This window comes from Carcharodon carcharias, chromosome 4 (genome assembly GCF_017639515.1).
Source record: "Carcharodon carcharias isolate sCarCar2 chromosome 4, sCarCar2.pri, whole genome shotgun sequence".
Taxonomy (NCBI): domain Eukaryota; kingdom Metazoa; phylum Chordata; class Chondrichthyes; order Lamniformes; family Lamnidae; genus Carcharodon; species Carcharodon carcharias.
This window is the reverse complement of record NC_054470.1, coordinates 63,654,272-63,676,290: the sequence shown is the minus strand read 5'-3', so window position 1 is coordinate 63,676,290 and position 22,019 is coordinate 63,654,272. Positions and strand designations below refer to the sequence as shown.

At 40.5% G+C, this 22,019-nt stretch overlaps 1 protein-coding gene across 2 annotated transcripts in view; it reads left to right on the top strand.

Annotated features, from left to right (window-relative positions):
* The first annotated feature begins 3,248 nt into the window (after positions 1 to 3,248).
* The window catches only part of pax5 (paired box 5), a 257,499-nt gene continuing 238,728 nt past the window's right edge, over positions 3,249 to 22,019 (top strand). The window contains exons 1-5 of one of the 2 annotated variants that reach the window (XM_041186243.1): positions 3,249 to 3,291; positions 3,646 to 3,657; positions 5,789 to 5,954; positions 14,096 to 14,293; positions 19,647 to 19,711. In XM_041186243.1, coding sequence (XP_041042177.1) covers positions 3,249 to 3,291; positions 3,646 to 3,657; positions 5,789 to 5,954; positions 14,096 to 14,293; positions 19,647 to 19,711 — 484 coding nt within the window. The remainder of the gene's footprint in view (positions 3,292 to 3,645; positions 3,658 to 5,788; positions 5,955 to 14,095; positions 14,294 to 19,646; positions 19,712 to 22,019) is intronic. The other variant, XM_041186242.1, reaches the window with a different exon arrangement.

Here is a 22,019-nt window from a genome sequence, read left to right as displayed (position 1 = left end):
ATGAGGACACCCCCAATTGCGGAGAGGTGTGGGTCGCTGTGAGCAGGTCTCTGCAGTGTCCTTACATGAAGAGCTTGCAATATGATAGCAAGCACCTCCGGGGTGTAAATGTCAAAAAAAAAATGAAAAGGCACCCTTTCATAGAGCCAATTAGATGCATTTGAGAACTGGCTTCGCGGGCAAGACCTCAGTTTAAACCTCATTTAGTTCCATTGTGGGCTAGCTGGAAGAATTGGAAAACTGCATTTCATTTCCAGAAATAATTATTTAAATTGGTAAACCTGCACCCGCAGGTGGAGAAGGATTCTGCAATCCTAAAAGTATAACTTTAGAGAAGTTCAAATAATCAGCGACTGTCGCAAAATTTCACCCCAAGAGTTAACGCACCATCTATGTCAGATAACTCCGAGACAGGAAACTATGAGCTTGCTGATGTGAAAACACATTCGAATCTTGGAAATCATTTAGGCGCAGCCGCAGGTGATAACTATAAACAGCCGGGTTCAGAGACAGCTCTGAGATGGGGGAAGGAGGTACCAGGGCATTGAAATTTTTTAAAACCTAGGCTCGGAAACGCTGGATTAGATTAAGGGAAAGACGTTGAATTGCACCAGTAGGGTTGCAGTAACTGGGGAGTTGTTGGTAATGTCTCACCAAAGGCATTTTGTTCACATTTGAAAAGTACAGCCAGTTCCCAGTCCAGCAACACGCAGCTTCGAAAATTCACATCCCTAATAATTCCAGTTAGACATTTCCAAATCGCTATGAAATTCAGCCTTCTGACCAAGCCTCTATCCCTTTACTATTACCTCTAACCAGAGCCTTCCGTTGAAATAATAAAATTCAGACTTGGATTCTCCTTTATTAAGATATTACCCCAAGTGTTTTAGAATGGTGGAAAAAATGATTTAAACAGTCAGTTATTAAACAGGTTACCATAAATAACAAGGACTAAAGGGTGAAATTTTATTGAGCTTCTGATTAAACCACGATTGTCCATGAAAATTGATAGCGACATTTTATTTCTGTTACACTAATACTGTAACATTATTATTCAATTCAAACAATAGCAGAACTCTATTAAGCTGCATCTGTGGATATTTCAATAGACATTAAATATATTGTATGTCAAAAAAGATACAATTGTAATTAGTGGCATTTGAAATCCAAATTAAATTCTGACTTGGATTTTCGAATGTGTTTTAGTTGTGATGTTTGGTGAATTTCACTTTTAAAACTTATTTCCAACTCTTTAATGATATTCCGAATAAAACAGCGGAACGCTTTGTTTCCACAATTGTGGGAGGCGAGCTACGCAATTAAATAGCATGCTACCTATGTATCGTTGTGTTATTGCGGTTGTCTATTTGAATTGTTGAAAATAATACATACCCAGTTTTAAATAGTCGTGGAGGTTTACTGTTTTATTGTTTAAAACGGGATTGTCCTTGAAGGTTGATAGGTAGTTCCTGTGCAAATACAGTATGGACCCAAAAACCTAAACGTGTGTGTGTGTGCGAGCGCGCAAATACCCTTGTATATATGTGTGCGAGCACTTTGAAGTCATGAAGAAAAAGTAGTTTCCAGCACCCGGATGGTCTCCAATAGCAGATGGAGATTTAGCAATGTAACTGAGACAAAACGACTTGCCCTTTAAAGTAGGTTTGAACATGGTTACATTTCAACTTGTGTAAGTGATCACTAAGATTATTTTAAATTAACAATGAGAGATCCATTAGTTGAAGGGTGACATCGCGGTGGGCTGATTTTGTCTTTCATCATTTCAAAATCGACTGGGTTGAAATGCTAACGTTTTCCCTTCGTACGAAAAGTATTTAAGCTCAATTATTATCAGACATTTAGCATATTATTTAATCCACTTTCCTCGACAGCTAAGTTAAATACAAATATAAAATCAAATTTAACGATCAGCAAGTTGTGAACATTTGACACCAGTTAACTGCATAAAAGATGATAGGTCCCTGGCTTCAGGATTATTTAACTCTGCAGCTGACCACTCCTAAAATAAGGTTAAAAAACCCCTCAAGATCCTTTCTGTATAGTCAATATAAACTGACATACAAATCGACACTTCGTTATTAACAGCTTTGTATTTAGTCCGTCCCAAGAACTGTTTTGTAAGTAAAATTTCCAGCAATGTCTTAATTTTGCTGTACTGTAATGTATGTTCAAAGCTACTAATATCATGCATTGGTTAGTGTCAACATCTGCATCTAAAACTAGTATTTGAACTAAAGTCATACACTAGAATTTTATACAGGTTCTTAAAGTTAGTGCGAAAGTGAAAGATTTATTTAGATATTCAAAAATCCACAGGATTTTCTGTGCAAGAAAATTATTGTTTAAAATTATTCAAATGAAAAATTAAATTCATTTTGAACATGTGAATGAATTCTCTTTAATAGAGAGGCCCGCCTCTAGAGTTTAGCAGCGTGAGCCCATCAAGATACTGTGTGAGATAACCAATTATCAAAGAGACCGCCTCTTATCTCTATAAGACCTGCACATCATTGGCGGATGTTAAAAATGCGGTCCGCGCGATTGGCCAGTTCTTTTAGACGGGAATGTCATTGGCGAATAAGTCAGTAGCTCGCGCGGGGATTGGTCAACAAGCTCTGCTGCTGAGCGCGATTGGTTAGCAGGAACGAAGACCGCTCCTTGATTGGCTGTTGATGTTGTGATTGACAGAGACTGGGGCTGAGCGCCGTCCCAGCAGGGCTGAGCCTCGGGCGAATCAGCGCCGAATCACCGCGGGCTCAGCCACATTTAAACACTATGGAGGAGACTGAGCGCGACTGAATACAGAGCAGGGGGCCAGCGTACTCCGGGGAAACGGGAACCCGCCTTCACACACACACAGCGGACAAATTGCATAGGAAAACGCCAAAAAAAGAAGCTGGAATTCATAAAAGGATTTTTTTTCCGGTTTCGAACGATTTCGAAGTTAAAATTCACTGCTGTCACTAGGTAGCAATTGGATCTTTTTTTGGGGGCAATGCATTGCATTTGTCAAACTTAACTTTTACGTTCCTTGTGCAATCCGTCCGAAACCTTGTGGATCACAAAGACGTAGGACCTGCAATTAGTGGCTGGCATCGAGATCTTCTTCTGAGTTTGCGTGGGGTGCTGCTCGCCCCTCTTTTGTTTTTGGGAGTATAGGTGAAGGGGTTAAATCCAGACCAGGAAATCGAGGTTTTCTCCGAGTTGAAGACCGGCTGCGCCTTTTCATGGAAATCCACTGTAAGCACGACCCGTTTGCAGCAATGCATAGTAAGTAGGCAGCTCCTTCCCTGGCTTGTCTGGCGGTTCCTAGTGAGTGATAGTGTGTAAGGAGTTCTGGGGCACCCGGATCCAGAAGCTGATGATCAGATACCCCTAGACCCAGAGCAATGCGAAGTCTTTGAAAGGGAGCCCTTCCTACATAAAGGCACGACCTAGTCACACGTGCACGGCTATTTTTAATATCATCCCTGATTTTCCCGAATTAAAAAAAACGACTTAATGCAAATATTACTTAATTCCCACAATTAAACCAAAAGCGACAACATTCTCGGACGCAGTTGCAATATTGTTAATTACTAATACTACGAAATGAGATGTGATATCCCTGCATTCTGTGACAAGCATCGTTTGTTGGTAAAAGTCAGTTGCATTAATAGGTTAATTATTAAAATTCGTGAACAAAACAAAAACAACCTATTTGGCAGTAAATTCAATAAGGTCGATGTGTAACTATTTGTTTTGACTTTCTCCGATTGCATTTAGTTTTGAGTGGTAAACGGGCGAGGGTGAAGTTGATGTAAAGCAGTGTGAAGTCCGTCCTGGTGGCTTTAAACCACGCAGAAATCTCCAACACGTTAGTTTTGCTTGACGGAGTTGGCTGGGGCTTGTCCATTTGGTCGGTGTTATATGAAATGACACATCTATCACGGTGTATTAAGAGTTATTATACCTACAGCTTGTAAACAGATGCTTTATCAACTCGAACTAATCATATTGTAGTGGGGTCTAAACACACTTTAGGAATCGCACCTCGTTGACCAGGTTTACTGAGTGTAAGTCAGCTTGGAGTCTTCCTTCCGCCTCCAAAAGCATGTATCGATTTAAGATTGCTACCACACAGTGATGTGGAGTAAAGGCGCGCACACGAACTTCCAGATCGAAACAAACATTATCGATTTTTTTTGGAAAAACGCTTCTTGTTATCGAAGTCATGCTTTTTTATAACCCTATTCTGTATTTATCCATTCCCATATTGAATTGTACGTACGCTTAATAGTGTTCATTCGAAATAATGAATAATCGCTGCTTTATATATATATATATATATATATATCCGGGGTGAAATCTGATGACACCTATTAAAAAAAAACAAATAATCTTCCAGTTAGTAATTTTCTGCTCCATAGGCTGAAATGAGATACCAATTACTGATACCAATTCACTGCAAAAAAAGGAAGTAATGCGTCGTTTTTAACTCATTAACAAAACGTTAATTTCACTTATTGCTAAAACCAGTAAAAGTAGCAACGAAGGAGCCAAGTACCTCGCGGCGTCGATTACCCCTCTGTGCAGGTATTAATCCGTTCCCGTTTTAACTTTCTTCCCCTCTGGCTGAGATGCAGCCTAATAAACAAAAACGGAGATTTAAATAGGGCGATTTATCTCAAACACTCCCAGGTTTTCCAGTATTAGCATTTTGGAACCGACCTGCATTCATTAAACACTTATCATATTAAGGAGCTTTATTTTATTTCTGAATATAGATCTGAATATGGATTCCATTACTTTTGATTTCAATTTGAATCATTTTAGAAGAAAATAACCTTATTATCGTTTTGAATTGGGATTTATCATTCACTTTCCCATTGGTTTTCCTGAAAGACTTGTAGAGATTTACTGGCACATTAGGGCAGAAAAAAAGATGCACTCTTGTTTTCGTAAAATAACCCACGAGCTGTGTGGAAAAGTGTAGTAAACATTTACAAATTCTGTTCCAATCAGTGTGAGAATGGAACCGCTTGTGATTCTGCGGCCGATTACTCAAAAGGAACACGTCCTGGTCCCAGAAGGTTGAGAGTGCGACTAAAATCCGTCCTCAATTCTCTGAGCGATCACTTTTTATTTTATACACAGGAAGCTGAAGTTTCACCGAAAGGGGCCAATTTTCTGTTCCGAATTCAATGGGTCACTTTCGCTTTCAGTGAACCACTCATGTGCCTCTGTACCGCACCATAACATTCATTTTTTGAAGCTGGGCACTAAAGCTAGTGTTGGTCCATATTATCAATGTTATAATACACTGGGGTACATATCTCTGTTCCTAGCCGGAGGGTCCAGTTGCTGGCGGAGAGCGTGTGGCTGTGATCGACTGATATGAGGAGTGTTCCAGGAAGCTCCTGTATCCCTGTGTTCTTGGACATGCTGATGCGGGAGCCCATGTTTGAAAAGTGTTCCCCTCTTTAACACATTGCCCCTCATTCTCCTGGTTTTCTCCTCATTGTCCAACGTGCTGCGATATATTCCCACCCCCTTGTCCCCCTCACCCCACCCCCAACTTCCCATGCCTGTGGACAGCCATTTAGTGCAAAGGAGGGTTGGGGGTGGGGGAGGGGGGTTTGTGTCTGTCCTCTTCCCCATATTTCAGCTGGCCCTGTGTGTTGCCAATAAACCCTAGCTCGGAGATACAGGCTTAGTATTGGAATTCTATTGTATAGCTGCAGTGTTTCTTTTCTCTCTCTCTCTCTGTTTTGTATGTTGTATACAGGGCATGGCGGGGTGAATCAGCTCGGAGGGGTCTTTGTGAATGGTCGCCCCCTCCCTGATGTTGTCCGACAGCGGATCGTAGAGCTGGCCCACCAAGGGGTGCGACCCTGTGACATCTCCAGGCAGCTCAGGGTGAGCCACGGCTGCGTTAGCAAGATTCTGGGCAGGTAAGAAGCAAGGAGAGAGAAAAATATCACACAGGGTAACTGCCTGGAACCAAATGGAGTCTAAACGGACAGTTTACATATCTGCAACCATCATCTTTTAGTTAAACGTTCACCCGGCTAAAAGCCATTGGATGGAGTAACAGAAAGTAACTTGACACAGAATGAGTTGCAAAACCAAATCCCGAGCAGGTATCAAAAAGCCAAAACAAATCAGGAATTATAGGGCAATCAGAAATACGTTGATGTTGGGCTGTGTGCTTCAGCCGAATAGTAATAATGGAAACAATCTTATAGGCAAGAGGGTAATGATGGGAAATAGTGTTAGAGGCAAGAGAATCGGAAGTAATTCAAACCCAATATTACAGATATGAGGAGCAGAAATAATCCAAGAGCGACATATCCCAGACAAAGCCTTTCCTGCAGGTAATCCATCAGAAAGGATATGACAACAAGGTAATCCTTAAATTAAGAGAATCAGATATCAGAGAATAGCAGAAAACGATTCAACAAAACCCCAGCTCATAAAAGCCATGCAGAATGCAGAAAACACCCCTAGGTTATAAGAAAGCAAAATAATCCTTTAATGTATGTGGACCCTTCCGGTACAGTCAGTGAACACCTGGTAGGTACCTAGATAAACACTCAGAAAGGCAGTGACTGTAGACACGGCTGCTGTTCCAGCGTCAGTGTCACCGTCAGCTTTTTTAGCAGAGGCAGTGTTCTATTTAGGGACAGAGAGGTAGTCTGGGCACTTTCACATTCACTGGGCATCCTGCCCTTTTACCTCTAACGTCAGCCCTGACCGTTGCCCTGTCCTTACAATGTCCGACACCCACACAGCCTGGTAATACGGACGAGCGCAAAGAATACAGGTGTCTGAGCGTATAGAGCCGTGGATCTAGAGGGGCACCGGGGTACACTAAGATGTAACATTGCACATATGCATAGACACAGATATTTTTTAACTGGGCTCTATGCAGTGCATTGCCAACTCAAACGAAACTATGCCAAACATGAACATGTGCACATACATGTACAGGCGGTACCCAACCCCACGTGAACAAGTTAAAGGCTGCATATTTACACCGGGCAGAAAGGGAATTTATGCATACAAATTCACAACTGAAAGGGATCTGTCTAAACGAGGGATTTAAAAAAAAAAATCTCTTACACCCTTGGCACTCGGTTTGATTAGATATATTTACATCCACATGTCATATGTTTTTGCGATGTCGCATTTTGTGACCGAAAATCGTGCAACATTCCACATTAAGGTGACTTGATTTCGGAAATTGAATTGCTTCACTATTAATGTTAGGAAATCAAATTGGCAGAATTTATAGTTCATCCTTCTGGGATGGGAGAGGTGGAGTTAAACTATATGATTATTGCAGGAGCTGCGCGAGATGGTGAGATTTGGATAGATTAAACCCTTCTATTAGAATTTAACAGCAAGATTTATAATAGCAATTATATGCACACGAACATTGGGTCTGGGGTACAGGGGTACTATTACTCGTGTCAGATATATTTATCAAAACACAGGCAGAAAATGAACTTTTTATTGATACTTTGCCAGCGCTCGGGCCATTGAACATCTAAAAACGTTTCATTGGTTTAGTGAATTCTTATTTCTCTTATACACCTGGAGACGCTCCGTGTTATTTTAGGGGATTCTCCAGGTCCCTATTCTACGGAGGAGGACTCAATGCTAAATAGTGAGGTGTCGCGAGCTGTGTTCGGATTTGGCTCATCAGGCGTAACGCGCCTGGTCCACCAGAGTAAGGAAACCAGGCCTGTTCGAATAGCCGTTCGCTACATTTAAAACCTGTAGCCCACCACTTAAAGGGGCCTCCTAAAAAACAAGCCGGGATGAGCCATCTCAGTCCCGCGGCGGAGAAACATTCGGTTTTAAAATTAATGGGTACCCTGGAGATTAAATAGCTGGGAGTTTGGGTTTAAAGGCACAATATTTTGGGTCATAAAATGGCAAAAATTCAGACAAAATTAACGAAATCTTGGCGAAACCTGCGCCAGTCTTTATTGGAAGTTATGGAAGTTGATAAATCCCTTTGGGTCCAAACTATGATTGCAGACCAGACCCTGGCTGAGTTATCACACTTGGTGAATGCGATAGTTTCTGCGCGCATCAAACCAGGTTGCAGTGTCCATTATACCTTTGTGCCTTTTTGGATCTTTTCATTCATTTACGACAGATCTATCAGTAGTTACATTTCAGATGCTTCATTTGAACTCTATGCCAGCTTGAAAGTTGGGCAAACGAATAACGAAACACCTTCTAAACAAGATAAGAAGTCAGAGCAGAGCAGTGTAGGCTTGGTGTCGGGGAGCGTTTAAACACTCAGACGCTAGAATGAACTCCAATTACATTGACACATCTTTACAACATCGCAATAGTCATGACTTCCCTTGCATTTCCTATCGGCTTCATTTAAGTTATTAATTTCAATGAATCCGACACGACCTTAGAAAGGCTGTCATTTACTAATTAATTTAATAATTAACTAAGAGTCGCCGATTGCCTTCCGTGTTAATAAAAACCTGACATGTTCGTAGCCAAATTTCACGGTTCATCTGCAAGCAAAAATAATCCGTTTGGACAAAACGTCGGCCAATTCACTCATTTTCCGGCCCGTCGCCGCCACTAACTTATACCAATCGGACTCTGAGCAGTAATATGGGGTTCAGATCAGTCTCCGCGGCAGCCGCACGTTCAGGGGAAGAAAGGAAAGAAATGTTAAGGGGAGAAGCGTAAGAAGGGAAGGGCGGTCGGAGCGCAGTGAAGCAGGGATTAACAGTCAGCTCCCCACTGACAGCTTTAAACACATCCAGCAGCCATTCCACGGTTGCCACCAGTCCGCCTCTCCACCTTCTGTAATACTCGCATTTATTCCCTGCAAGGCTTGTTTAACAGAAAGATTCATGGTGCTACTGCATCCAATTGCACTCCACTTAAAACAGTTCTGAAAATCCACTCCAATGGTATCTTACAGAAGCAAGAGCAAGTCAGATGTAAGTGCTTTTGGTGTCTGTTTAGCCGGGATGCATCATTTGGAATTAAACAGTAATTGTTCTTTGGCCTGAAATCTCTGGTGATTTATTGATCTACCTCCCAGTGTAGGTGCATTATCCCGTGTGAAGGGCACTGTAGGTAATCGGTTTAATAACTCAAACCCGTTCTCGCCGTTTAAAGACTCACTCCAAAAAAGTTTTCACTTTGTTTTGATTCAGGCAGCAGTTTTGGCTGCGGCGTCGTTTAGTGTCTAACCTGTTTTCTTTTTATTTATGTTGCTGGCGTTTCAAGGAGAGGGCTTCTTAAAGATGATTTTATTCTGGATTATCTTGCTTGCCATCTCTAGGTCACTCATTCAGAGCTAATTTGTTTCATTTTGGACTCTCAGCAGGCTGGGGAGTTTCAAAGGATCTCGTTCCCCGCCCCCCTCCTGTTATTCAGCCCCGGGTCTCGGTGAAAGACCCTCCACTGTCGACGTATTACAGCCAGTAATACTGAAAATCGTATACAAAAGCAAAATACCACCGACGCTGGAAATCTGAAATAAAAACAGAAAATGCTGGAAACACTCAGCTGGTCTGGCAGCATTTGTGGAGAGAGAAACAGAGTTAACGTTTCAGATTCTGAGGAAAGGTTACAGACGCTGAAACATTAATTCTGTTTCTCTCTCTCCAACGATGCTGCCAGACCTGCTGAGTATTTCCAGCATTTTCTGTTTTAATACAATCCTTGTAACACGGCTTCATAGAGAATATGCCTGACCTTGAAGTAAAAGAGAAAGAGGGAGACGGAAAGAGACTTGGAAAGGAAGACAGAGATAGAGAGGAAAAGAGGTGGACAGAGGTGGAGAGAGTAAAAGAGACTGAAAGAGTGAGACAGAGAGAAAAATATGGCGAGAAAATACTTAGCCAACTTCTCCCATCCCGGTTTGGAAGGAGTGTTTGGAAGGGGGAAGGATTTTTTGAGGAAGTGACTGGATGGCTGTCCTGTGCTGCTCCACAGCACTGATGCGGCACCTGCTGGTCTGTATGCTAAGGCCCGTGTTTCCAACAGACACCTTGCTTGCTTTTGAGAAGCAGCAAGTCAGTTATAAGAGCATCCTGAAGGTGTCTCTGTTTGGTGAGTTGTCTCTTCAGGCAGCTTTAAGAGTCTGGAGATGTTCCAGCCCCTTGTGGAGGTTCACAGCTGCTTCCACCGTCAGCAATAAACAAAAACCCAGGGAAAAACAGGTTTTTTGGGCGCCAAAGTAACGCCCATGCAATCTTAGGTACAATGGTATTCATAACTCTACGTGTTGTATTTTTGACTTAAGGATACCAAATAATATATTTCCGACCCAATGCCCGCCCCCACCGTGTTTAACCCCTAGTTCTGAATGGGAAGGTGCATTCTTCATTGATTCATTTTCACTTTTATCTCCCCCTCCCTGATTATCTCCCTGCCTTCCTCGCTTTCCCTGTCCCCCTCTCTGTCTGCCTCTCTTTGTCTCCCTCTGTCTCCTTTTCGCTCACTTTCTCTGTCTCTTTCGCTTTCCCTCTCTCTTTCTCTTTTTTGACCTTTCGGTCTCTCTTTCTCTATTCCTTTCTCTGTCTTTTATGTGAGTTTCTGGGTCTGCGCCTGAATTCCCATACCCACCCCCCCCCCCCCCCCCCACCCCCACACCACTCTCCTCTCTTTTTGTTCTAACTGCAATCTAGCCCACCACGTTCAGGACCAAGGACAGAGACTTCTCATTTTCGGTCGCTGTTGCTGATTTTGCGGTCTGGGGCAATTGGCCCTAAAGCTGAGAGAATGTCGAGTGCACGCCAACGGGCAAAGGAACGAGATCAACAGGATCTTCCGGACGGTCGCCGAGATTGGCGTCACATCACTGTCAACAAGCGCCTCCAAACCTTGTAGAACACGCTGGATCCAAAAAGTAGATTTAAAAATCAATCATATACAGAGACTACACTGACCAGGGCCGACCGGATCCGGCGGGTCGGGATATCTGATGAAAATGCGAGCGAGAAACAAAACTGAAGGGAAGGAACCAGAAAGGGAGGAGTGTGTAACCATGAAACTAATTAGCTTTCCTAAAATAGAAAAAAAATTGAGCCGAAAAGATTGGTACTGATCATAGTAATCTCGCCTCTCTGATGTAAATACTGCACAGAAAGGATTTGTCCCTGTTTTACTGCTGCTGTCTGTTTCTCATTTTCCGTTTCTTTATTTTCTCTTTCCACCCATTTAGTATCTTAAGTGAATTGCCTCCCACTTCCTTATTCACCAGATTTTCCATTTGATTCCAATGCTTTACCTTTGACTCTTTCAGTCAGTGTACGGGATCGGACAGGGAGTGGGTTTAAGATATGGTGGGGAGGGAAATCTAAAACAACAGCTTCCATTTATATAAATCTGAAGTATAAGACAACTCTTAAACCTCACTAATAGGTTATCTAAAAAAAAACCCTTAGTGCATCCACACAATGAGAAGAGGGTGGCAGGGACGAGCAGAAGATAAGTAGGGAGTTAAAACTTTCTTTGCTTTTCATTGCGAATAAGAATTGACCTCTGATCTTCTTGGACATGTTGTGTAACAGAAAGTTTTTGGAGTTTGCCAGAAATGTCCACATCCCCTATTTTGCAGGCTGTTTGATCCCCAATGAACAACGTTTAAATTGCAGCTCCTGCCCCAATTTTGGATCCTTGGATTAGAATAGCAGGGTGTCTCAAATTCTCTGTCTCCTTTTGTGTTCTCTGTATCTTTTGTTTCCCCTCCTCCTAACTACCATTTAAAATATCAGTGCGTAAAACTAAATATTATGAAAAGCCGGCCTCGCTTTCTCCCATTCACCTTGACAATGGAAGGCTGTGTTTGCAGCGATTTCTCTAACTGCAATCTGCCCATATGTGGAATTTAGGCTGGATGGTTAATCAACCAGTGGCACCATGGGGTAAACTTTCATATACCTTGTTTCCATACTTTCTACGAGTTACATTATACCGAGCTGACAATGCTCACAATAGGATTAATTTCTCTGGTGATTTGAAGCTATAACAATAATTAATGTGAACGTTATAAATTTTAAAAAAGAATAAAATTCATCTCCTTCTGTCCCTCTCCAGGATGTAGATCATTTGACACAAAAAGTTAAAACAGAAAGTATACAAGCAATAGAATAACAATGGCTTCGCAAAGACACAATGCTCCATGCATTTGATGGATTTTACAGTCTGTCTAGAGCACCTGAAATGGGCGATTAATTTTCACAATTTTAACTAAGAAATTAAATGAAATATGCAAAAACAAATTTTAACAGCTAATGGCTTGTGTGGACCCTTCCTTTTTAAGACTAAGTTGGAGTTTAGAGAGGAATACACTGATACTACTGGGGTTAATTGTCAGAATAAGACTATGCACATTGACCCGAGGGATTATAGTAATATTATTTTTGATATTTTCAATTTTTAAAAATAAACTGGCAGACAAAAACTGCACCACATTCCCTGAAATTGAGGCCAGGCAAATGACCTCCTGAGAGTCAATTGGCATTGACAGTGTTTTCTACAAATCTACAGGAGAAATTGAAATGAAGACTTGCATTTATAAAGCATCTTATCATATCTCTCAAAATACTCCAAAATGCTTCAAAGACTGAAAATTACTTTGAAGTAGATTTACTGTTGTTACGGAGATAAGTTTAATGTACCTGAGTTAATGGTATTAGAAATATTAAAATCTCTCTGAGCCGGCCCATCTATTACTGTTTTGGTGTACTAATGCAGGAAGTTTATTAAAACTGTATGTGCAACTGTATGGCATTCTGAATATTTTCCTGCACTCTTCCCTGGAACATATTTGTGCCTTGTCCCTTTTTCATGGCCTCATTCTCCCTCTTCATTCAATCTTAGTATAAGCTGCTTTTCCCTTTCCTGCAGCCTTTATTGTATCTTCTTTCTTCATCTCCACTGACTTCTGTCCTAGCTGCTTTCTTTCTCTTTTTCTCTCCCTTTGTTGCACTTGCAGCTTAGTTTCTCCTGACAGCACAGAATGCTGTATTCCCTTTTCTCATTCTTTTTGGTCTCTGATATTTGTTGCATTAGAGATGTGCAAGCAAAGGTTAAAATATCTGAAAAAGTTGGCTACAAACAAAATAAATATATGCATCAGACAGCTTAAAGTAAAACTTTAAGTAAAATATGAAGTACAGAATGATTACCAAGTCGAAATAACAGCAAACAAAAATAATGTAAAACAAAGGAAACTGAAAATAATTGATGCTTGATTGAAAAGTAGAAGCTAAGTCAAAATACAGCACGAAGATTATTGTAACGCCTATAATTTATTTATGGCACTCCAGGCAAAGCATTTCATGATAAACTGCGTCTGAATGTTCATCCCTTTGACTATCTGCCTCTATAATTTCATAAGACACAAAAACCTGTTACCAAAATAACTGAAAACTGCTCTTTTTGTTGCTCTTGAACCTTTGTGGTGAAAATTCAGAGGAAAAATGATATGTTAAAGTTAAGATCATAGACCATCCTGTATTATCATGAGTCTTGAGCTGTCTGGCAATGTGTTAAATAATAAACCCTCTTTCACCCTGAAGAAACCTGCTCTGTGCTGGAAGTGGCCACTTTGTAAGTGGTTGATTTCTAATTTCATTAGTAAGAAAATCACTGAGTTCAAACATTTTCTCTCTCATGTAACATGTATGCATACATAGACAGGTATAAGCATACATTTACACACACATTATACACACATACGGGTATCAACAAACACACAGATGTACACAGACACATAAACGTTTAAGCATTCAATCACATGCATATATCACATATACATATAAATCAGTTCTGCTCATCTGAACACTCCTTTTAAAGATGACCAAAGACAGCAAATGTTTTATTACCGTTAGAATTAACTAAGTTATTATACTGCTTCATCACTAATGGGACATGTGCCAGTCACACATACCAGACAAAAATGACTGACATTAACCCTTTAAATGAATTCTGTTTGCAGATTAATTTTGTTTTTTGCAGATTAATTTTGTTTTATCAGGATTGTGTCACATCTCAAGTAACACCCTGCAACCTCTCTCTTTTCTTTTTAAAGGTATTATGAAACTGGAAGTATTAAGCCAGGAGTTATTGGAGGATCCAAACCAAAGGTCGCTACACCCAAAGTAGTAGATAAAATCGCCGACTACAAGCGCCAAAACCCCACCATGTTTGCCTGGGAGATTCGAGATAGACTGTTGGCAGAGAGAGTCTGTGACAATGATACAGTGCCTAGTGTCAGTTCTATTAACAGGTACTGACCCATAGGGGGTGCACTGTCCAACATTAACCTACATTATGATCCTCAGCCTATACAGCAGCTTCAATCTGTTTTTGCAGTTTGTAAATAGTATCTGGAATGGATTGAAAAGAGAAACAGGAAAAAAAGCTCATAGCAACAACTCTTTGTTAAGATTTGGTCGATGAAATATATATGTATATAATTTTCAAAGCTATATTTAATTTTCGCGGGTCCCCATCTCCTCTTCTGAAGAATTAGATCCTAATGTGAGGCACAGCTCTATAGGTGCTGGACCATTCTGCTATCTAACCCAAGTGGTTATTCCTCATCCTGCAACTCTGTCATTTTATGCAGTGGCTTTCCATGGCCCCGTCTTCTCTCCTACTCTGTTTCTTCTTCATATCAGTAACTTCTTTCTCTCACCTTGCAATCTTGTTGGCTCTTTTCTTTCTACATTCACCTGCCTTCTTCTGATTGATCACTCTCATCATTAACAGCTGTTTTCCCTTCATTGAACAACATCTGGGTCATTATAGCTTAATCTTTCTCCTGCCTTTCTTTATAAGCCCTTAAAATAAAATTTCTTTTAATTCTTCTAAGGTAGGTTCTTCATACCTGTCACAAATTTATGTAGCAGTTCCAAGCTTTGATTCCTTCACAGTTCTTCATATTTATGGCCAAGTTATGTGCCATGGCGTTGGATGTAACACTTACTTCTGCATGGCTGATATTGCCTTCCAGAAGCCTAGGTTTTCCTTTCATAACAAACAGCCAATGATCAACAATTTTTTACTCTCAGCTATCCAATTCTGTTTAAAGACTTAAATACCGTTCCAAAAGCCTCTTCCTTGCACTCCTTGAGAGGGTACAATCCCTCTCTGGCCTTTAGCTTTCAACCTCTCTCTATTTTATCTGTACTACTATGTCCTTTCTCCTGTGAGCTTTCTTCTCTACTTTTTTTCTAAGGTACAAATGGACCATTTTAAATGCTCTTCCACCTGTTTACATCTGCACTGCATTAAAATTAAAGACATATTACATATATTACTTCTACAATTGATTCTACAGAATCTACTTCTCTAAATGAACCACTTTGAGTCCTCAAAACTGTGAAATAGAATCATAGAATATACGTTATGGAAGGAGGCTATTTAGTCCATCACAATCCAGTAGTTCCACACCTCCACCCTTTCCTTATATCTCTGAAATATTTTTCCTTTTAATTTAATTTCACTTTGAAAGCCATGATTGAATTTGACTCCACCACCCTTGCTGCCAGTGCACTCCAGATCATAATCACTCCCTGCGTAAAAAAGTTTTCCCTGATGTCACCTTTGGTTCTTCATGATTTTGAATGTCTCTATCAGATCTCCTTTCAACTTCCTCTACTCTAAGGAGAACAAACCTTGCTACTCCAATTTGTCTATGTAACTGAAGCCCTTCATCCCTGGAACCATTTTCATCAATCTTTACTGCCCCCCTTTTAAGGCCTCACATTGCCTTAAAGTGTAATTCCCAGAATTGGACACAATACTTCAGTTCTGGCTGAACCACTGTCTTATAAAGGTTCATTAACTCTCTTGCCTTTGTACCCTATTCTTCTATTGATAATGCCCAGTATCCCAGTTTTAAACCACTTTTTCAATCTGGCCTGCCAACTTCAATGATTTGTGTACATATGCCCTCAAGTCTCTCTGTTCCTGCATCCCCTTTAGAATTGTACCCTTTTGGTTATGTTACCTCTCCATGTTCTTCTTACTAAAATGCATCATTTTCTACTTCTATGCATTAAATTTCACCTGCCATGTGCCTGCCCATTCCACCACCCTATGTAAGTGCTCTTGAATTCTATCACCATCCTCCTCACTGTTCACTACACTTCCAAGTTTTGTGTTACCTTCAAATTTTGAAATTATGCCCTGTATACTCAAGTCCAACTCATTAATACTGTCTATATCATGAAAAGTAGTGATTCTAGTACTGGTCCCTCAGGAACTCTGCTGGATACCGTCCTCCAGTCTGAAAAGCAACTCTCTGTTTCCTGTCCTTTAACCAATTCCACATCCATGCTGTCACTGCCCTTTTATTTCATGGGCTTCAACTTTGTTGACAAACCTGCTAAGTAGCACTTTGCCAAATGCCTTTTGGAAATCCATGTGCACCGCATCAACCATATTATCCTTATCAACCCCCTCTGTTACCTCATCAAAAAACTCAATCAAGTGATGAAACAAGATTTTCCTTTAACACATCTGTGTTAGTTTTCCTCAATTAATCCACACTTTTCTAAATGAACGTTAAATTTGGCTGGATTATTGTTTATAAAAACTTCCCCGCCACCAAGGTTAAACTAACTAGCCTATAATTGATGCTTATCCTTACACTCTTTTTAGAATAAGGGTGTAACATTTGCAATTCTCCAGCCCTCTGACACCACCCATTCCTCCCTCACCCCCAAACCCCATCCAGTATGCAAGAAGGATTGGAAGATTGTGGCCAGTAACCCTCCAAAGTCTACCCTTCCTTCCTCCAGAAACCTAGGCTGCATTCCATCTGGAATTGGTGACTTATCTACTTTCAGTATAGCCAGCCTTTCCAGTACCTTCTCTTTATCAGTTTTTAGCCCATCTAGTATCTCAACCACCCCCTGTTTATCGTGACTTTAGCAGTGTCTTCTTCCTTGGTAAAGACAGATGCAAAGTACTTTTTAGTACCTCAACCATGTCTTTTTCCTCTATGCATAGGTCTCCTTTTTGACCTCCAAATGCCCCATCCCTCATCTTCCTCCCTATCTATTATTTATATGCCTATAGAGAACATTTGGATTCCCTGTTATGTTAACTGCCTGTCTCTTTATCATTCTTTATGCCTCTTATTTCACTTTTCACTTCCCCTCTGAATTTTCTATATTTAGCCTAGTTCTCACTTGTGTTATAAACCTGACATTTGTTTTCTTTTCATTTTACTCTCTATCAGTTTTGCCATCCAGAGAGCTCTGATTTTTCTTGCTTGCCTTTCTCCCTTATGGGAATATACCTAGACTGTGCCTGAACCATCTTCTCCTTAAATTCTGCCCATTGTTTGATTACAGTTTTGTTTGCTAATCTTTGATTTGAATTTACCTGAGTCAGATCACTTTGCAACTCACTGTAGTTGGCCCTTCTCTCCAATTAAGTATTTTATTCTAGATTGCCCCTTGTGCTTTTCTTTGGTTAATTTAAACCTTATGATCACTGTTCTATAAGTGTTCCTCGACTGACATTTGCTCCACTTGACCTATCTCATTCCCCAGAAACAGATCCATTTTAAATAAAATAATGATTTGCCCTAATATGGAAACATAACTGAAAGTTTTACATTTGTATTATCATATACTTGGTATAGAAATCTCAGCCACTAGAAATGCACCAGTCTCAGCACATTTTATTGACTAAGAAACAGAGGTAGAAATGATTAAACTACTAGAAAAATTATATCAGTTGAGTGTCAATAGAAAAAAAATCCAATGTTGAAACAGTTGAATACAAAGAGGTAGAATACACATCGAATGTGAGCCCCATACTTGGACCATTGATGAAGGCAGGAATGGAATTCACCATTGTGATTCTGCTATAACAGTTTTAAAATATATCAAACTGTGCAATTGTAGCTGAGTGATTCAAGCCCCATTCCTATTCTAGAGCACAAAAATCTAGGCTGACACTGCAGTGCAATACTGAGGAGAGCTGCATTTTTGGAGATGCTGTCTTTTGGATGAGTCATTAAGCCAAGGCCCTGTTTGCTCTCTAAGGTAGAAGTAAAAGGAGAGTAAGGAGTTATAGCTGGTGTACTGGCCAATATTTATCGCTCAATCAATATCACTAAAACAGATTATCTGCTGTTTGTGGGACCTTGCTGTGCACACATTGGCTGTCACATTTCCTAAAAAAGCTTTCCTTAAAAAGCTTTTCATTGCTTTTAAAGTGCTTTGGGCTGTACTGTGGTCTTGAAAGACACTATATAAATGTAACTTATTTTTTAGAATTAAAAACCTTATTATTAAAGAAAAGTAACAGTGCTGAAAAAAGAGGCATTTTTTGTTGAAGCTTTTCATCTTGCACTCAGCAGAATCATTCGCAAGAAAATACCAATGTCTGGGGAAACAACATATTTATACTGCATGAGAAAACTTGGCAGTTAAGTTCAGTCACCATCAACTGGTGCATTCTCCATAGCAACACCTCGACCAATTAGAGTCCACTTGTCAACCAATTAGCATTCACTTCTCATACAGTATAAATATGTTGTTTCCCCGACATTGATACTTTCTTGATGCTTGCAAGACAAAAAGCTTTTTCAGCAATACTCAAGTTCTGTACTATCAAACAACTATTTAAAGGTAACATCAGAAAGCATCTCTAAATAAAAGTTGAAGTGTACCTTTTGTAATCCTGTGTTTGGAGCAGAGTATTCCCAAAACCCCTGGAAAGAGTAGATTCGGAGAGCAGGGATATGACTGTCTCACGAGTATGATATAGTTTTGCAAACAGTTATCTGCTCTAAGAGACAGACAAAGAATAACAGTTACATACTCCAAGATGAGTGGGGGAAAATCTAGTACCAGCCTTGGTGCAATGGTAGTGCTGTTGCCCCTGAAACAGAAAGTTGGAGGTTCAAACATCCACCCCAAGGTTTGAGCACGTTATCTCTGTTGACACTTAACTCTAGCACTTCATTACTTTGTGTCAGAGATGTGGTCCTTTGGATGAGACAGCCAAAAAGAGGCTGGTCTGCCTTTCAGGTGGACTAAAGAAATCCACAGTATTTTTTCTGAAGAAGAACAGGAGTCATCCTGGTTTCATGGCTAGCATTCATATCTCAACACCACCGAAAACAAATTATCTATTCATTCATCTCATTTGTTGTTTGTGTAAACGTATGCAAATTGGTTGCCATGTTTGCCTACATGTGGCAACATTTTAAAAGTTCTTGATTGGTTGCAAAGCGCTTTATGTCACCCTAATGATGTGAAAGGTTCTTGCTTAGTGGGCAATTAATTTTCATACATGTCATAATGTCTAGCTCCACGATCCTGTAGCCAGCAGCCTGGGAGCTAGTGGCTCCATTTCTCTTGACTGGGACATGACACATGACGCAAGGAAAGGGGAGGGAAACATAAAATAACTTAACTCCTTGAAACACAGACATGGGCTATTTATTTTGCAGATATGTCTATGTGTCAGGTCTCTCACATGTAATTCATAAGAGAAATATGGTATCAAGAAAGTTAGTAGAAAATGCCTAATTACGGGACATTGAGTTATTTTTCTTATAACTATGTGGTCTTGAAAATTGATTTTGTTTCATTAATTTTACTTTTATTCAGGATTATTCGAACAAAGGTACAGCAGCCTCCAAACCAGCAATCGCCAGTCACATCCCACACTATAGGTGAGAATCATTGCTACTGTGTCACTTCACCTCTGATAGAGAGATATTGCTCTCAATCTTGGAAACATCTGATGTTCTAACTCAGGAATAAATTATATCTACAACAACTCCTTATCTCTGTAGGAATTCAGTCTTGCTCTCTGCCCAATCCCTTCCTGTGTCGTTCTTTTGTGACCACCCTCCACTTACCCACAAATTCTCCCTGCATTCCTGATGACAACAATTCATACTGGAGTAAGGTTCCATGAAGAGTGCCTATTGTTCACATGTGACCTAGGCCAGTGCTTCAGGATAAGGAGCTGTTCCGGGACCACTGATAACAATTCTGCAGACACTCAGAATTTGCAAATATGCCCCCAGACGCTGATATTTGTTGTGCATCTGACAGACATTGTGCTCTTCTTTCAGTTGGATGGAAAGTATACTGAATATAATTGATTTTTAGTGAATTGATCATGTATGATCCAAGAATTAGGTGGGCTAGAATCATCATTATTTCACTGTATCTAGACATTACTCAGACTCCTTTTTGAAGTTTACTAATTTTGAATATGTCCATATATTAAATGGTCACATTTTTTAATGTATTTACTGAACAAAAAGAGTAAGAATTAATTTGGTTAAAATCATTTCTTTCATTCGTTCATGGGATGTAAATGTCACTGTCACAATTTATTTTCCATCCCTAGCAGTCCTTGAGAAGGTGGTGATGAATTGCCTGCTTGAACCACTGCAGCCCACTTGGTGCAGGTATATCCACAGTGAGTTGGGGAGTCCCTGTTTTGACCCAGTGATAGTGAAGGAATGGTAATATATTTTCAGGTCAGGATGGTGTGTGACTTGGAGGGGAACTTGCAGGTGGTGGTGTTCCCAAGTACCTGTTGTCCTTGGTCTTCTCATGGTAGAGGCTGGGGGTTTGGGTGATGTTGTTGAAGAAGCTTTGGTGAGTTTCTGCAGCACATCTTATGGATGGTACACACTTCAGTCACTGGCCTCCAACAATCAGAATTATCTTTCTTTGTGCTAGATTTGACTCCAGTTAGTGATGAGTTTTCCCCCTGATTCCCATTGGCTTTAATTTTGCTAGGGCTCCTTGAAGCTGCATTCAGTCAAATGCTGTCTTGATATCAAGGGCAGTCACTCTCACCTTACCTCTGGAATTCAGCTCTTCTGCCCATGTTTGGACCAAGTGGTCCTGGCAGAATCCAAACTCAGCACCAGTGAGAAGGTTTTGCTGAGTAAGGGCTTCACAATAGCACTGTTGATAATACCTTCTATCACTTCACTAATGATTGAGAGTGGACTGATGGACTAAATGCTTTTTGTGGGCATACTTGCGCAATTTTCCATATTCTCAGGTAGACACCAGTGTTGTAACTACTGAAACAGCTTGGCTAGAGACATGGCTAGTTCTACAGCACAAGTGTTCAGCAATGTAGCTGTTATTTTGTCAGGGCCCAAAGCCTTTGCTGTAACCACTGCACTCAGACACTTCTTGGTATCACATGGAGTGAATCGAATTATCTGAAGACTGAAGATGGTGGGGGCCTCAGGAAGAGGCTGAGATGGATCACCCATGGCCCTTCTGGCTGAAGGTTGTTGCAAATTCTTCAGCCTTGTCTTTTGCACTCAGTTGCGGGGCTCTGCCATTATGGTGGATGTGGACCTTCATGGAGGCCCCTCTTCTGGTTAATGAATTGTCCATCACCACTCACAATTGGATGTGGCAGGACTGCAGAGCTTTGATCTGTTCCGTTGGTTGTAAAATCACTTAGCTCTGTCCATAGCATGCTGCTTCTGCTGTTCCCCATGCATATACTCCTTTGCTGTAGCTTTGCTAGGTTTTTAGGTATGCCTAGTACTGTTCCTGGCATGTTCTTCTACACTGCTCATTGAACCACAGTTGGTCCTTGGGTTAATGGTAATTTTGTTTTCCAAAAATATACTTTATTCATAATATTTGTAAATGTTCATTACATAACAGTTCAAATTTGACATTACATGAAGTGCAATACAGCTAAGTTTCTTTCAACACTCTGCATAGGATGTCTCACTATCCTTGCCATTAAAGTTTTTGTTTACAATGTACATTTATATTTCATGTCAAACTTTCACTGCTGTGTACAGCCTGATGGGTTTTCCATGGTTTCCAACCCCTTGGTATATTATGGTGGGAAGGCCTTAGTGTCTTTTCCCCATTGAACATTTGCAGCAGCTGCCCCAAAGTTTTGGTGTGTCCCACAGCATATGGTCCTTGACCTTGGAATATGCCAGTCTGAAACATTTGATCATCGCCAGCTCTTTGCAC